The sequence below is a fragment of the Trichechus manatus genome, unplaced genomic scaffold (genome assembly GCF_000243295.1).
Source record: "Trichechus manatus latirostris isolate Lorelei unplaced genomic scaffold, TriManLat1.0 scaffold00059, whole genome shotgun sequence".
NCBI classification, from domain to species: domain Eukaryota; kingdom Metazoa; phylum Chordata; class Mammalia; order Sirenia; family Trichechidae; genus Trichechus; species Trichechus manatus.
The window spans coordinates 4,456,637-4,475,023 of record NW_004443995.1 but is presented as its reverse complement, the minus strand read 5'-3'; the positions used below and the strand labels follow the sequence as shown (position 1 = coordinate 4,475,023).

At 33.9% G+C, this 18,387-nt stretch overlaps 1 protein-coding gene across 15 annotated transcripts in view; it reads right to left on the bottom strand.

The window, feature by feature from the left end:
* The window catches only part of FBXW7 (F-box and WD repeat domain containing 7), a 257,163-nt gene that overhangs the window by 9,343 nt on the left and 229,433 nt on the right, over nt 1–18,387 (bottom strand). For all 15 annotated transcript variants that reach the window (XM_023733547.1, XM_023733545.1, XM_023733538.1 and 12 more), the window contains 4 exons: nt 17,399–17,540; nt 8,856–8,990; nt 2,496–2,619; nt 570–706 (listed from right to left, as the gene is read on the bottom strand). In XM_023733547.1, the coding sequence (XP_023589315.1) occupies nt 570–706; nt 2,496–2,619; nt 8,856–8,990; nt 17,399–17,540 (538 nt within the window). The remainder of the gene's footprint in view (nt 1–569; nt 707–2,495; nt 2,620–8,855; nt 8,991–17,398; nt 17,541–18,387) is intronic.

Genomic DNA, 18,387 nt, shown 5'->3' with positions numbered 1-18,387 from the left:
AAAAAAAAAAAAAAAAAAAAAACTACTATAATCTATATATGTGTATATGACATTGTTTCCCCAAATTGTTTAATTGTAAAAATATATCTAAGAATTCAAGCATTTTTACCACTTTTTAAATACTTGAAATGTTGTAAGACAGAAAGAGAAAATAAGAACTGCGTTTAAATTTATAAAAATAAAACAACAAAAAATTTAACCAAAATCCAAAACACGGACACTCTTTAAAAAATCATGTTGACACTATGTCATCAGACAAGCCAGTAAATTCTTAGATAGAACGTATATGATGCAATACAATTCAACAGCATGTTTAGAGATTTTCATTCACTTGGATGGAAAGACATGTAATTTAACAAGTCTTTTATTTAAGTACAATTAGTTTTCTGATTAGATGAATTAATAATAGAGGAATATTGTCATTTACACTTTCAGCTATTTTAAAATACATTGTTTTCTTTTTATAGGAGCTAGGTGGCAAGTTAAACTGCTTGCCAAGAAGTGAAATAGCAGGCTAGGTACTAACACTGATTAATGGTTTCTGTCACATTGCACAAGAGTTCAGTTACCTTAGGAGATTTGAGTTCTCCTCGCCTCCAGTTGGTATCAATTCTGTGCTGTCTGATGTACGCACTTTTCCACGGACTGTGTATGAAACCTGGTTTTATTACTTTCCTTCTCTTGATGTGCAATGGTTCATCAATCCCTAAAAAGTTTGAACACATTTTGTAAAGTATTTCATTTTCCTCTATGCTCAAAATCACAAAAATGTAAGACACTGTCCAGTTTCTAATAGTATTTCTACAAAACAGTAAAGTTTGCATTCTGTATTGCACTTTGAAGTTCCCTCCATATTTTTGTATTCATGATTTCCTTTCTCCCTCAAAATGATCCTATGAGAGCAGGTAGAGCAGGACTTATTAATCCTACTTTACGCATGCCAAAATTTAAGAAGTTTCACTGATTAGCCCAAAGGCAGAGGCAAGAGCAGGATTAGAAATCAAGCACCCTGGATCTTCGCCTAGAAGCTTTTCTGACCTGGACTGACCATCGATGCTCTCCCACTCAAATGTAAGCTCCATGAAAGCAGGGACCACCTGTAAAGTACCTGTCTCATGCTCTCTGATTTGCTCTCAAAATTTTTGCTTCTCAGAGGCAAATAATATTTTTACATATTTTTAAAAATAATACTTTTTTTCCAGACGCCTGCTGGAAAAGAGTTCTCCCTTACATATGATATCTACTTCTCTAGTGAGAAAGGGGGTATCTTTTCCTTTTTTAAAAATAAATGTCAAGAACATGAGCTCTATGACAACAGGGAAATGGCAGTTCACCACTATACCCCCAGCATTTAAGAGTGTCTAGCTTTTAAAGAAGGAGCCCTTGTGGCACAATGGTTAAGCACTTGCCTGCTAACTGAAAGGTCACTAGTTCAAACTCACCAGCTGCTCTGCAGGAGAAAGATGTGGCAGTCTGCTTCCGTAAAGATTATTATAAGCTTGGAGACTCTATGGGGAAGTTCTACTCTGTCCTACAGGGTTGCTATGAGTTGGAATCGACTAGACATCAACAGGTTTGGTTTTCTGGTTTGGTTAGATCTCAAAAGAGGTGCTCCAAAAAAAGACCAGACTTACTGGCCTGACAGAGATTGGAGAAACCCCGAGACTATGGCCCCTGGATACCCTTTTAGCTCAGTAATGAAGTCATTCCTGAGGTTCACCCTTCAGCCAATGATTAGACAGGCCCAGAAAACAAGACAAGACGAAAGGGGCATACCAGCTCAGGGGCAAGGACTAGAAGGTAGGAGGGGACAGGAATGCTGGTAACAGGGAAGGCAAGGTTGAGAAGGGAGAGTGCTGACATGTCGTGGGGTTGTTAACCAATGTCACAAAACAATATGTGTACTGTTTAATGAGAATCTAGTTTATTTTGTAAACCTTCATCTAAAGTACAATAAAACAAAAAAAAGTTGAAGCTACCCATTAAACCATATGCATCATTAATGTTTTTTATCAATAAATGTTAAAATAAAAGGTAAAAAAGAAAAAGAGGTGCTCAATAAATATTTGTGGAATGAATGAATAAAATATTGAATATTTGTGTATTTAAACAGTAATATCGTTTTTGGATTTTCTTTAAATAGTCTGTCTTGACTTCACATTTTTATGAATTTTACTTCAGACTGGGAAGCAAATTAGATAAATTTGTTGTTAGTTATAGTGCTTGTTGAAGGGGTTAGCTGCAAGATTCAGCTCATGTGAACATGTGGAATAACCTGTGGGTTTTATGTAAGTGGGTGACTATAAATGAAAACACATTCTTCGTTCTCTGATAGGCTGTCAAAGCTCCCTTTTCTCATCAGCCACTTTATTCTACTTGTACATAAAACAATAAAAAAGAAAATCCAGTTATTATTGTTATTCTTTCTGTTTGTTTTCAGGGTCACTTGGCTTTTTCAAAGTACAATATTTTGTCTGTATGATTTTGAACCGTACCTTCTTCTTTGCATTTCTCTCTCCAGAGAAGGTTGTCTTCAGCCAAAATTCTCCAGTAGCGACAAGTCTGAGCTGCTTGTAGCAGGTCTTTGGGTTCCAGGAATGAAAGCACATACAGTGCCAGCTATGGAAAAGAAAAAAAAAAAAAAAAAAAACATAAAAATAATAAGTTAATTATTCTCCAGTGGAAGTACTTATAGAGAAATATAATAGAATTCTACATTCTAATTTCTAAATTATGGAAGACAGTACCTTCTAACAGTCAATCTAACAAATTTATGCTGGTTTTAAAAAACAAACACCCTATTGGTTTTTAAGAAAGCTGTTCTACTAACTCCTTACTTCTTCAAGGAATAATTATTAAACCTATTTCTGCTCTTGCCTTTGATTTGTGAGCCTCAAACTAAAAAAGAAAAAAAAATTTTTTTTTTTTTACTTAAGGATATGTTATTAGGTTGTTTAAATTTTGTCAGTTTTCTCTCCCTCACTACAATGTAAATTTATTGAAGACACGACTTAAATGGTTGCTGGACAGCCTGACTGATGAGAAGTGAGATTCCTATATAATTTGTGTTGAACGATTTTAGATAATTTCTTACAGTTAAATATCATAATTAAAATTCTTTATCAAATCAAAGTGTTTATTATCACAATGATGAACTTTTCAAACATCTACAACCTTGACTATGGAAGACAAAGAGGAACAATTACTAAACCATTCCATAGATATATAAAATAATTGGGTTCTAATAACTTTAGATTGCTGATGGGCTAGACAGAGTTGTTTACTTGAGTCAGCTGTGTGGTATACCACTTATCTGAATATTTTGTTTCCAATAACTGCAAATCATAATTATTTTTCAGTGTATAAAGTCAATTCAAATAAATAAAGGAAAAAGAAAAAGAGGGATAACTTCTGAGTATGCTTATTCAATTAGCCTAAAAAAATCACATAAAAAGTTATTAGCAGAAAAATTTATCTAAAGAAAGTAACAAAATTTAGTTTTCATATAAATTAAATTACAAGGATTAAAATAAACTATTATTTAAAGGGTCAAGAGTCACATACAGACTAAAAGCACAATTTGAATTTTTTATGATAGCCATTACATGATATAAAATTAAGTGTTCCTAATGATTTTGTATAGCTTCATCATTCATCACATATTTATTTAGTACATTTTATCTATACACAAAGCACTCCAATCAGCCAATATTCAATTTAATATTTTTAATTGTGACATACAGGTATGTAACAGAACATTTACCATTTCAACTTAATATGACTATCGACGAGTGACAATGAAAAATTTTTTGTGGAGTAATAATTTTTGGTCTGTTAGAGAAGACCCTCTAATATTATGTATAGAAACCAAGTCAGTCAAATAAAAACGCACAATTGTATTCAACAATATATGTATATGTACACACACACATTATATTTTTTAATGACTATATAAGCCACTTAATTTTGAAATTACCAACTCAAAGCCTTAATTTGCTTTGTGTCAGTATACCAATAATGTGATGTCATCTTATTATTAATTTCTATGTCAAATTTTAATTTCACATAGAAATGATCAGAGATAAAATTAATAACTGTGGAAAAGAGATGCTATTTAATACCCAAGATATTTATATCCATATACGAAAAGGTCTGTTCTTTAGTTATCTGGCTGTAACTCACAGAAACATTTAATGGATCTTAAAAGTCAGGAAATAACAAATGGAGAACAACTTCGATATCAAAGGTGCATTCCAAAATCAACAGGCAAAGTTCCATCAGTAACAACGATTAACAGACCATTCTAGTGCAGTGTCTGTATGCATCAAAGAATGTAAAGAAAAATTCAGGTGTTAACTGGGACACTTTCCTTTAAATTAGCAAAGGCCCTAACCAAACCTTGAACTTGAACCTATTAAATGTTTGCTATTTACGTATAGCCAGTTCTACCAAAACGTTAGGTAATACAGAAAATATACACAACAAAAAGAAAAATATGAATAAAATAATGAGAGTCAGGAAAAATATAAATCAGAAAAGAAGGTTTGAACCAGGAAAAAGTAGTATATAATGCGGGCAACAATGTCCTATGTGGTTTTTTAACTTAACTGCTAAGTAAAAAGGGAACAGTAACTAGTTACATGATTCTTACTATATGGGGAAGCATGCCGGTTCCTCAAAGGAAGCAAAAGTTTTTTATGTGGGGCTCCTTACAGGGGACATAGAGTGGGCACTGTCCTGTACATCTCAACAACCATTGTAGGGGGTTACAGGTTTCTTGTAGCCAAGTAAAATGGTCTAGCCAGGCAATTTTCTATTCATTTGGCTTAAAGATAACTCTAGATTAGTAATTCTTCTTAAGGACCACTTTCAGCAGACAGAACTCTGAAACTGAACATCTACTTCGGATAATTACCCTTCTTGCCTAAACTTGTTATTTTAGTGGGAGTTGCTATTCTTTGTTTTACTTTTCTAAAACTTATATATAAGACCACTACCTTGTACTTAAAAGGTAGCCAGTACCTTCCCAGAATTACTATATTTCAGTGGATTACACTAGTAAGCAAAAACAAAACAGAAAGAAGAAAGAATAAAGAAACATTTGCCTGATTCTATTTTAAGAATTCAGGTTTTGTTCCAGATCATCTTAGTATTTACTTACAAAATAAGGATAATGTGGTTTATCACAAGCCTCCCATGTGAGACTAGTGAGATTTTTATCAAGGTTTCTGAGATTAATAAGTAAATGTTGGTAAAGAGCTTTGAGATCTGTTGAAAGGAATTATAAGAAAAATATTGTAAGTCCATTTCCTGACATGAAGGTAACAATGTATTAAATAATGATAATACTTAGTCTCCAATAAGATCACGTTAATTTCCTTAAGGACTTAGATCCATACCATTATTTCTCCACATATAAAAGAAAACATTTTTCAAAACAGGAAACCTTTTTTTCTAGTAGTTGAAAATAAGGAAAACAGATGATATGCTAAACCAGGGACCATCTCTCATTCTTCTACCTATCTTTACTTCTTCTTCCTCAGGTAATCCTTAAAAGAACACTAAGCCAAGAAAAATCTTCATTGCCTTTAACCTGTTAGTGATAATTTGTACTTAGTTCTTAGAATCTTAAAATTTTTCTTCATGTTCTTCTGATTCTAAATTGCATCTTTGTTTGTTAGGAAATCACCATGGATATTCAAGTAAAGCAAAAATGAAGTAAACGCCCCAGCATTTTTAAAGAGAAGAGGACAAACTAGATCGTCCTTTATTTTAACAAAAACAAAAAAGCCTTTATTTTAACAAAACTACTCCCCTCTAAAATAAAGATATCAAGGGAAAGTATGAAGAATAAATCAAAGTGAATAAATTCACTTTCAGTCAAATACCTATAAAAGTGCTTCCTATTCTTAACGTTCTTCTGGAAGCAAGAGAGCTCATGACACTTTCAGAAGCCAAAACTATTCAAAGGGTTTAGTTTTAGAATGAGGCAGCAAGAATAAAATTTCTCTTCTGGGACAATGTCATTTAAAAAGAGGAAACATTTCAGGAGAAAGATGTTTTCTCCACTTTTGCTTTTTCCTACATTAAATTTGATAAACTACATATCTGATGTGAAAGTATAACTGGGACTACCTTTAGCACTCTTAGAATATTTAGAATGGTTATCTGAAAACACTGACTTTTTTTTGGTTGTTTAAATTTGAAGTTTTAGGATCATGAGCAATGGTATATTAGTATTTTCTTTTATACTGTCTTCTTAGCTGATATAATAATTAGTGGTACGCACATAATAATTTGTAAAAATATAAATCATGGTACATTGATTATTTAATGTTCTTGTATTATTTCTGCTTGCTGACAAAAATGAAACAATAGTCTATGTCAATAAAAGAACTGCATCTAAACTATACCTTATTTATACAGTCAAGAATGCCCATATGATCAAAAATCAATCTATCATAAAAAAGTGTCAGTTTACATAAAAATATAAAAAGAAGTGGGCATAAATAATTTTAAAAGAAGTGCTATAAGAATGTAATCGGCATAAATCAAAAACACTGGAAATAACAAATGTTGGAGGGGCTGTGGGGAGATCAGAACTCTTATGCACTGTAGGTGGGAATGCAAAATGATACAACCATTTTGGAAAATGATATGGCGCTTCCTTAGAAAGCTAGAAATAGAAAAACCATACGATCCAGCAATCCCATTCCCAGGAATATATCCTAGAGAAATAAGAGTCGTCACTCAAATAGACATATGCACACCTATGTTCATGGCAGCATTGTTCACAGTAGCAAAAAGATGGAAACAACCTAGATGGCCATCAACAGATGAATGGATAAACAAACTATGGTATATACACACAATGGAGTACTATGCAAAGAGAAAGAACAGTGAAGCATCTCATAACATGGATGAAACTGGAGGACATTATGCTGAGTGAAATAAGTCAATCACAAAAGGACAAATATTGTATGAGACCTGTATTGTAAAAACTCATGAAAAAGTTTACACACAAAAAGTAACAATCATTTTTGTCAGCAAGCAGAAATAATATGACAACATTAAATAATCAATGTATCATGATTTATATTTTTACAAATTATTATGTGCATACCACTAATTATTATGTCAGCTAAGAAGACAGTATAAAAGAAAATACTAAATAGGCAATAGATAAGTGGTGTATCTTTTGTGAAGAGTGAGACAGTACACAATACTGGGGAAACCAGCACAACTTTTACAAGGAAAGGTCATGGAAGCTCCACAGACACATCCAAACTCCCTGAGGGACTGAATTGCTGGGCAGAGAGATGTGGGGACCATGGTCTCAGGGAACTTCTAGCTCAATTGGTATAACACAGTTTATAAAGACAATGTTCTACATTCTACCTTGGTGAGCAGCGTCTGGGGTCTTAAAAGCCTGTGAGCAGCCATCTAAGATACTCCACTGGTCTCACCCCTTTGGGAGCAAGGGAGAGTGAAGAGAACAGGCTACAAGGAAAAGATTAGTCCAAAGGACTAATAGACTACAGCTACCAAGGCCTTCACCAGACTGAGTCCAGTACAGCCATATGGTGCCCAGCTATCACCACTGACTGCTCTGACCAGGATCATAACAGAGGGTTCTGGACAGAGCTGGAGAAGGATGTAGAACAAAATTCTAACACACAGAAAAAAGACCAGATTTACTGGCCTAAAGGAGACTGGAAAAACCCTGAGAGTATGGCCCCCAGACACGCTTTTAGCTCAGTGGTGAAGTCACTTCCGAGGTCCACCATTCAGCCGCGGACTGGACAGCCCCATAAAACAAAACGGGACTAATGAGGCACAGCAGCCCAGGGACAAGGGCTAGAAGGCAGAAGGGGACAGGAAAGCTGGTGATAGGGAACCCAAGGTTGAGTAAGGACAGTGTTGATGTGTAGTGAGGTTGTTAACCATTGTCACAGGGCAACATGTGTACTAACTGTTTAATGAGAAACTATTTTGTTCTGTAAACCTTCATCTAAAGTGAGAATAGCAGCACAACTGGAAGAGTGTAGTTGATGTCACTCAACTGTGCACGTAGAAATTTTTGAAATGGTGTTACCTTTGGCTATGTATATTTTCACCAAAAAAAAAAAAAAGTCGAGAAGGGAGAGAGTTGACATGTCGTGCAGTTGTTAACCAATGTCATAAAACAATATGTGTACTGACTGTTTAATGAGAAAATATTTGTCTGTAAACCTTCACCTGAAGTACAATTAAAAAAAAAAAAGAATGTAATTGGCATGGGAAATCTGTGTTTGTGTGTGTGTGTATCATGAGGGTGGGCAGGAATATCACAGTAGAGAAACATACATGTGAAATTCCAAGTATTTTAAAATGATTACACAATGTAAGTGGCAGAAAACTACAATTCCATAGAACCATAAAACTTTTCGTCTGAAGAGACTTGGGATAAACAACAAAATAAAGAGGGAGAGTATCGTTGTTTTTAAAAAATCAGAATTTAAAAACAAACAAACAAACTATGATGACCATACCAAAACAACCAAATGTTGGGCTTCAAATAACTTGGGAAACAATCTTAGGGAAGAACTAATCAAAATAATGAAACTTGATAGCTTATGCTGATATGTATGATTTATTCCAGTGGTGGAAACAAGTCACTTAGTCCATAAGCAGATGTATTTTAATTTGAAAATTACATTATTAAGTCATGGCAGTTTGTCAATTTATAGCCCTCTTTAACATTAATTAAGAGTATTAAACTAACAATACTGAGTACCATAATTAGCATTAAAATGTTTAAAGGTGGTAGCTGATGAGTTATATATTCATAACACCCAATGAAGAATAAAACTCACCTCTTTAGGGAGCAAGGAAATGAAGTCTCGTTGAAACTGGGGTTCTATCACTTGCATCATATGCTTTACTTGTGTTGGTTCACAACTATCAATAAGTTCATCTAAGGCAAGCAATTTCTCTGGTCCACTCCAGCTCTATCAAAGAGAAATTAGAAATTTTCATTATTTTTACAGATGTCCCAAATCATAAACTCATGAAGGAAAACCACATCCATATACAACCATATTTGAACAAGGTAGACTGGTATAAAAAAGTGGCTGCTTACAACAACATCTCCTCCAGAAGGCATTGACGTGGTGGTCATTTAGTCTCATCAAATTTACTAACAACTTTTATTTTGTAAAGCTTAAAACAGTCATGGTTTTGACAGGAAAATATTTTGATTAAGTTATTACAATGGTTATACGTTCATCTACCACCAAGATCCCAGTTGAGAAACCAAGAAAATTTTATTCCAGAAACACTAATTTGGGTTACTGAGTAAATAGGGAACTCGGAGAGAAGATTTTCCTTTCTTTACAGTCTTTCTAATGGGCACTATAAAATTTGATGGTTTTAATAAAAGGTATTCATCTGAGAGTTAGATTAGCAGCATCATTTAGAGAAAAATTAATAAGTGGATATACTGCACATCTGACAAGAGTCTTCCGCAAATTACAAGGGCTTTGATTTATTATGTGAAAATAACTTCGGACAAAAAATAGCAAACAACAGAAAATAGTAGCTGATTTAGTAGTAAAATTAGAACATGAACAAAGAACAAAAGAGGGTAAGAAATAAAGTACTATGCTACTTAAAAACAAAACCACATAATTATAGCTCAAAAATATGAGCTCCTTTAAAGGACACTAGGAGATTATCGAGGAGCCCTGATGGCGCAGTAGTTAAAGTGCACGGCTGCTAACCAAAAGGTTATCAGTTCGAACCCACCAGCCGCTCTGTGGAAGACAGATGTGGCAATCTGCTTCCGTAAAGATTTACAGCCTTGGAAATCCTATGGGGCAGTTCTACTCTGTCCTAGAGGGTCACTATGAGTTGGAATAGACTCGACTCGATGGCAATGTCTTTTTTCCCAGGGATTATTTAAAAAAAAAAAAAAATTTTTTTTTTCCAAACAGTGAAGTACACCTGAAAAGCCATGATTCTTAAAAGGAAAAATCCATAAAGCCATGTGCATAATTCACAATTCGTTAGTGAAAGAATATCCTTGATCAGGCCTCTGTTTTTGTAAATCTATGCTGATTCAAGTATCTTTGTGAAATATTATAACCATTTTGGAAGCTCCAAACAAGTGAGGTTTGGAGCTAGAAAGACCTGGATTTTGACATTCCATTTCTTGCTCAAATAAGGAACTTGGATTTTGTAACATGTGAAATAGATAATAATTGAAAACTGAGATATATTGAGGATACAGGGAGCATTATTCAGAATACTTTTAAAAGTATTTTTTATTTAACCCTTTAGGGCCTACAGTTAACTTCATCTCTTCTCTCATATCATAAAACAAAAACAAAAGCAAAAAGAAAAACCCAAACCTGTTGCCACTGGGTTGATTCCGACTCATAGCGACTTTATAGGACAGAGAACTGCCCCATAGGGTTTCCAAGGAGCGCCTGGTGGATTCAAATGCCAACCTTTTGGTCAGTAGCCATAGCTCTTAACCTCTACACCACCAGAATAAAGTGCAGATTATAGTAATATTATCAAACATTTCAACAGTGCTTAACTATTCCCATAGTATTTGTCATTAACATTATCTCATTTAATCATCGTAAAACCCCTGGGATTTCCTCTATTTTACCAATGAACACAAGAAAACACAAGCTCCAGTAAGTTGCACCTTTTCCTTTTACTTCTGTATATATACATATACCCGTAACATTTACCTTGAGCACTCAGCTTGCATCCTTTTTGGTCAGGGTGAGAATTTAGACATCAAAATTTAAAATGCACATATACATGTATATGCACACATAGGACCAAATTAAAAGCCGTTAACTTGAAGTTTGATTATTTTGTTGGGCTTCTCTCACATAACTTCAAATCTTGGTTCAAAATTAACCTGACAAAATTTACATTGATCAATCTTCACTCTTCTCTGACCATTTAGTATCAATGGCATGAACTCACTGATTTACATTCCCAAAAGATGTGAGGTGGATATTATAACGTTATTCCTCTCTATCTACATTATAAGGTTATTTATGGACACTAGTACAAGGATGTGCACATTTTGGGTGACAGCTAACTATGCTGACTTACTTTAGTGTAAACTTCTCAATCTCCTTTGCAAGTAAAAATGTCTGTTTTAAAATATATTTTTGGAAGTGTTTATGGTTAAATTTTGATTATACAGATACTCTATGTAATCTTCTACAGTAAAAAGATAGTGAAAAAATATTTTAATAAATTACTATGCTATATATTCTATTTTTATTAATTATTTACTTTAATAGTTATTATTTATATTTCTAATTTAAGGTAGTAGGCTATACATATGTTTAATGTTCTCTTTTTTAATTTAATGCGTTGTTAAACTATTTTTAAAAGAGAAAATAGAAAAACAATATGAAGACATGGTATGTAACCACTAATAGATGAAAAAAAATCTTTCATCAAGGCTTTTGGGGAATGGGGTGCAGAACAAAAAAAGAAGCCAGAGTAAAATATCTGTAATTTGGATTTTAGGTAACTGTTTGAAACCATGTCAGAATTTAAGACAAATTCCAGACAAAACCCATGTCTGAATAGCAAAATATTTCTGAACTTTAAATAATATTTTAAACAATATTTGATTTAAGAAGAGTCAAAATATCTTGATTTAAGTTACATATACATTCAGTAGGAATGGCCAACATACTTTGTGATACATTACTGAAAGGTACATCATTGACAAAGATTAGTAACATATGGCTATAACTACATAGTAGATGAGATTCCTTCCATTAACCACATATATTTAACAGCTTAATCACTTAAAATCACATTTCTTATGTGGCTTCAAAAAAGGTCTGGACCATATAGGCAGCTTTCCTATCTCCAGCATAGATTTCTTCCCTGAATGCCAGACCTATATACCAAATTGCTTATTCAACATCTATCCTTGGATATGTAACAGAAACTTAACATGTCCAAAACTGATCTCCTGATCTTTCCTTTCAATCTGCACCTCCGGTCATTCCCATCTCAGTAAATGCAACTCTATTCTACTAACTGCTCAAGCCCCAAACTCTAGAATCATCCCTGACACCTCCTCTTTATCAGATGGATCTGATCCATCAAAAATCCTACAGGCTCAAACTTTAAAATATAGCCAGAATCTCCCCATTGCTATGCTGGTCTAAGCTAGCATTATCTCTCAGCTGGATTTTTCCTATAATCTCCTAGTCAGTCTCTCAGCTTCCTGCCTTTATTCCCCTAATTCTATTTTCAACACAGCAGTCAGTAATACTGCTAAAAGTAAGTCATTCTTCTGCTCAACACCCTCAATGGCTTCCCATTTCATTGAAAATAAAAATACATACATGGCTTAGCAAGGGAAATACGCATTAACATGAAAACCTTGTGGATGATTACATTAAAACAATAGTAACAACAACTCACACCAACCTGTAATGAGGAATAGTGGAAAGAGTACTGAACTGGGGATCAGGAGACCCAAGGTTTAGAGAAAACACTGCCACTAATTAATTAGGTTATACAACTTAGCCTCTTCAGGCCTTAAGTTTCTTTATCTATAAAAGGAAAGTGTTGGGTAATTCTGATAATTATTATTTTATTTCTGTTTAGAAAAGTGATTGTCCTGGAAAAGAAAACAAAACAAACAAAAAACAAAAGCACCTTCCTTTGGTGGTTTTCACTGTAAAGTAGGAACATATTTAGGGGATAGAAAAAACATTCCAAGTTTCAAACGGATCAAGAGAAGAAAATTTAATTTGTGAACAAGATTGCAAATGCAAAGTTGAAAATTCCTCATGGAATTGATAATTTATTTCAGGTAATTAGAGAATACAAGTAGTGGAGAAGAGGAGTAGGCACACTGAACTGTGCCTGGGTTTCACCAGTAAACTTACTGTGGAAGCGCATGGGAGTCCCTTAATTAGTTTAGTATCAGAGACCCACCTGTATAATAAGGATGTGGTCTAGATCAGTGGCTTCCAAAAGCTGGTCAAGCAATGCAAGGATCACACAGTGCTACAACCCACCATCAGAGTCTGATTCAGTAAGGCTGAGAACTTTTTTTTTAAAGCAGCAAGTCATCCAGCGTTGAAGCTGGTGATTCACAAATCAGCCTTTGGAAACCACTGGTCTGGATGGCTCTCTTCACAGCCCATTCAGGTAAACTATTTTATGACCTTAGGTAGTACTGCCCCTGAACTGTATTAATACTGAAGTCCTCCTCTTTTGACTCTATCCTACAAGGTTTAATATTTTGTTGACTAACAAATAAATAAGACAATCTAAGTAAAACAGGTCAGCGAACATGTACAATTTTCTAAGTGTTACTATGAAATTTGATAAAATTCTTCAATGGAGTAGCTTTTTCTCTACTTTCAATTTCAAAACACAAAAGTATTTTCTATATTATTATTTTTTTAAAATATTTTATTAAAACAGATCTTTCCAAAGGACATTCAAAGCTGTAAGGCAAATAAATATGCTTTGATTAAAATAATGTTCAGCTAAGAACATTTGTATAATGCTAATTCTCTTCCACATGCTCATCTTTGATCTTCGCAGCAATTGCTATGAAGCTAGTATTAATAGTTCCTCTTTAGATTTGAGAAAACTAAGGCTCACAAAGGTGGTTTCTTGACCAAGGGAGGAAATGCATTTATCGAGTATCCACTACATTTCCAGGTATAGTTTTAAGCACATTCACGTTTCCTCACTTCTGACAACTTTTCAGTGTTAAATCCATTTTAAAGAGAATGAAAATAAAGAGTGTCTATATAATATCAATAGAATTCCCCAGTTATTAAGAAGCAAAGCCAGAATTTGAACTAAGAAATTTTTCTTCTAAATCATATGTGCTTCTCATTATATCAGGATGCCCCTAAATATAAATTTCAACATAAAAGAATGTTAACGTCATTAAAATCTTTACCTACTCTGAAAATCTGAAGTTAAAAAACCACATATTAACACTCAAATGACATAAATGAACAAAAAGTAATGACCAACTTCCTACCCCAAAATTAACAATCTGAAGCAACAATATGAATGCCAAAAAAGTGTAGACAGAATTCATGGCTACTGAAAATTTAAATACTACCAAATTTCTGCTTTTTGTTTTTGTCTTTAATTTGCATTTGTATTTTGCAGTGACACTCTGTTTCAATTGCTTTTTATCCAAAACGGTGTATCATTTGTTGTCATTCAATTTATAAATTCAGTAGAGAGTACTTTGTCAGTATAGATGGAGCTGGACGAAAACAATGCTATATCGCTGCCTGAGGAGCAATAGCAGAACAGTAAGGGTACACACTCTCCCATTTTGCTTGTTATGACAACAGAAAACTCATCATTAAATACCCCCACAGCATATTTGTAAAAATTAATGCCAGTTTAATTATCCCTCAACTACACTACATAGGTCAACCCACAACTCCCTCTACCTCACTGTGAAATTATATCTTTCTACAAGTTAGGCATTAAAGCACTGTCAGACTTTAGGCAAGTGATTCATTTCTAGTTACTCTGGCACCAGCCCTGGAAATAAAAGGCAGTGCACATTAGGACCCTGGACGTGCCAGAGACAGACACGGCACTCAAAGGATTAAGGCCCTGATCTACCCGTCCAGTTGATCTTTTTTTGCTAGTAGACTCCTTCACTACAAAATTTCTTACATGTTATTTGTGTTAACTAAGAAAAAGCTTTCTTTACTACAACTACCTCTATTCGTATGAAAAAAACCAATCAAATAGATCTTTATAGAGACCAAAAGTTAGCCTAACATTTTTTAGTTTACTGAATTTCGATGATGATAAGAAACATTATTTTTAACAATTAACATTTCTGAAATTGGGATGCATCTAACAATTTACGGTGTCTTAGATTTGATGAAATACAGTATGTGGTAATATTTGGAGATTTCATTAAGTAAAGCACAAGCTAACTAAACAGTATCTAAAACACTGGGGAAAAATGAGACCATACTATATACAAAATAAATCTTATCCTAGATTACCTTCTGATAAGAAATACATTGTTTCACATAAAACACATATTCTGAACGCTGTCTTCAATGATGATAATTCAAAATTTACCAGTAGTGTAATTCTTAATCATGGTGGTCTTTTCTAATAAAAATGATAGGAAATCAGTTTCAGTTCTACTCGAGTACTGTAGCACCCACACTACATGAGTGTGCAAGCATGACAATACACATCAACATCCCCATCTTCTTGGCGTAATCCGACAGAATCCAAAAAATCCAAAGTATTTTTTAAATGCTGTATAAACATCTGAGTTTTATAGGGATGTGGCAACATGAAAAATTTACAACTCTAATGGCATGCATAGGAAAAAATAAAAATTAATTAAATTTTTTTTTTTTTTTAGAATTATGAATCTAAGGTAAAAGAACTGGTGGTGGGAGGTGGAAAATGGATTAGGAATAATCCTTGGGGAAAAGGTAAGTTTAAGCAACAAACGACTATGAAAACTAAAAAGGAAAAAAAAAAAATCTTTGTATGTGTAGTGGTCTATAATGTTTTAATAAGAGTACAAAAAACCTTTCATTCCTCTGACCCAGAGGTTCTCAACCTCAGCACTACTGACATTCAGGGCTGGATACTTCTTTGTTGTGGGAAGCTGTGCTTAACACCACTCTCCCCTAGATGCCAACAGTGGCCTCATCCCCCTCCTCTCCACCCTGTCCCCAGTTGTTAACAACCAAAAATGTCTGCAGACAGACATTTTTCTCTAAACCAGGTGGGGGGAAAATCACAACCAGTTGAGAACTGCTGCTCTAACTTTTCAGTTATCAACTTAAAAAAAAAAAAAAAAAAAAAAAGGTTATCCTAGCTTTTCTGAAATCGCCTCAAAAGTAGAAAGCAATTTTTAAAATCAACTGCTTCAAGTGAGTTTTCCAGCTATAGAAGAAAAAAATTGGGGCCATTTATTTAGTTTTTGCTCAGGTAGTTTAACATATTAGGATTTACATAAATGGACATGTTAAAAATCTGAAATATCAAATAAAGTATCTTCTTTTCCAACCATATTTCTCTTATGCATTAATAAACTAAGCGTTCAAGCAGCCAGAGGTAACGAAACATATTCATTTTAGATCATATGGTGGCATCAGAGATACCTATACTTTACATAATATATATTATTTATTATTTGCAAAGAATAATTAATCAAGGGCTTAATCCATGCCAGATATTTTTCTAAACATTTGATTTATAGGCATTATCTTACTGAAAGACGAGATACATTAATTTAATATCACTGTCATAAGTTATGCAGAGCCCTAGTGGCACAGCAGTTAAGCATTCCACTGCTAACCAAAAGGTCAGCAGTTCAAATCCATCAGCTGCTCCTTGGAAACCCTATGGGGCAGCAGTTCCACTCTGTCCTGTAGGATCATTATGAGTTGGAATCGACTCAACGGCAATGGGTTTGGTTTGGATCCTCAGTTATAAAATTCATAATATGAAAATTTTTGTTGTAGCCAAACTTCTCAGTAAAATCTCCAAGATTTTAAAGTGTTAGTACCAACATAATAATCAGAATTTGACAACAATAAGCCATACCTAAGTATGGCACCAATGATAAGAAGCTGCTCTAACTCTAGCATAGTGAGATGAGTTACCGCCAGTGACTAATTAGTAGAGTTCTTACATATTATTCCTAATTGCCTAACTTCCAAGCAATGAAGTTTAGAAAACAAAAGTACACTCAGCAAACCCCCAAACCAAATGTGCTGGAGAAAAGGAAAAAAGGTCTTACTTAAAAAAACAATAACAAAAATTCAAATGCAAAGTTACACAAACTAAGCATTTGACTACCTTAATTACACTTAAAAATTAAAATAAGCATCCTTCTTTTAATAAAAATTTTTAAATTGAGATATACTTCACATTAACAAAAAAACCCCACCATTTTAAAGTGTACACATCAGTGGTCCCCAGAACATCCACTATTCTGTGCAATCATCACCACTATCCAATCCCAGAATACCTCCATTATCTCCAAAACAAACTCCATATCTATTTGACTCCATGGCAATGGATTTTTTTGTTTTTAAGCAGTTAGCTCCAATCCTCGCCGCTTCCCCTGCCACCCCCGCAACCCGACAACCACTAATCTATTTGCTGTCTCTACAGATCTGGCTATTCTGGACATTTCATGCAAATGTAATCATATAATATGTGGCCTTTCGTGTCTGGCTTCTTTCACTTAGCATAATGTTTTCAAGATACATCCACGATGTAGCATGTAACAGTACTTCGTTCTTTTTTTATGGCTGAATAACCCTTTATTTTTTGTAGCAATTAAGTAAAGCATTTCAAGTGCTGTGTTTAGACATGTCACCTGAAACATTTTCAGCCATTCCTGGAGGCCTGTAGGTGGTTGGACAGACGTAATTCGGCGTCGCTGTTGCCCCTGGCCATTGGCTGCTCTCAGGTCCCCAAAAGTTGTTGGTGTTGCTGAACATGGTACAAGCCCACTGGTACTACAAAAAATGTAAGAGTGGAAGCAAAGATAGATATTAAGAATAAGAGGTTCTAATTTAATAAAGAGAATGATGACCTGGCATGTTTCAAACACCAATCCAATTACTTTTAATTTGCTTACTCCCAAAGAGCAGAGGTACACAAAACCTATTCTGCTATTCTTACAGTTAGCTCCCTCACTCCCACATAACCACCTGTTATTATCCCAGCAATGCTAACTGCAACCAAATGACAGAATCTCCATGGCAAAATTGCAAGTCATGGTTACATGAAAATAATTTTAAAATATTTCCTTAGAACATACAGGTCCTACTTCTCTTATGACTGGTGTTCAATAACATAAATACAAGTTTAAATTTTTCTTTTTTTTAATAAAAAGGACTAAAAAACTTAATTAATACTTTAATAAACTCAGATGTAGAAGTAGTATGTTCAAATGTTTTGGACTTCACTAGTCACATTATTACTTAAGTTTGCCCCAGATGCCTTCTAAATTGTTTATAATATTTATCTAGCTCTCTCCAATTTTCTAATGTTATTGATAAAGTTTAGTCTAGATATTTGATAAGAAAAAGCCTTGACTAAAAATGTTACATTTACTCACAACAGGTCTGTCTTGAGAACTTACATGCAAAATTAAATAAAATGAAATCTTTTAAATACTTTTATCCAATAATTTAACTTTTGAGATAGTTAAAACAAACAAACCAAAAAAACTCTGACAACTCAATTTTGCCATTAGTAAAATGTAGGAGTAAGACTAGATGAGCCAACTCGATGATATCTAAATCTCCTAAAAATGACCAATTAATAGCAGAAAGAGTATAATTATGTTACTAATATATT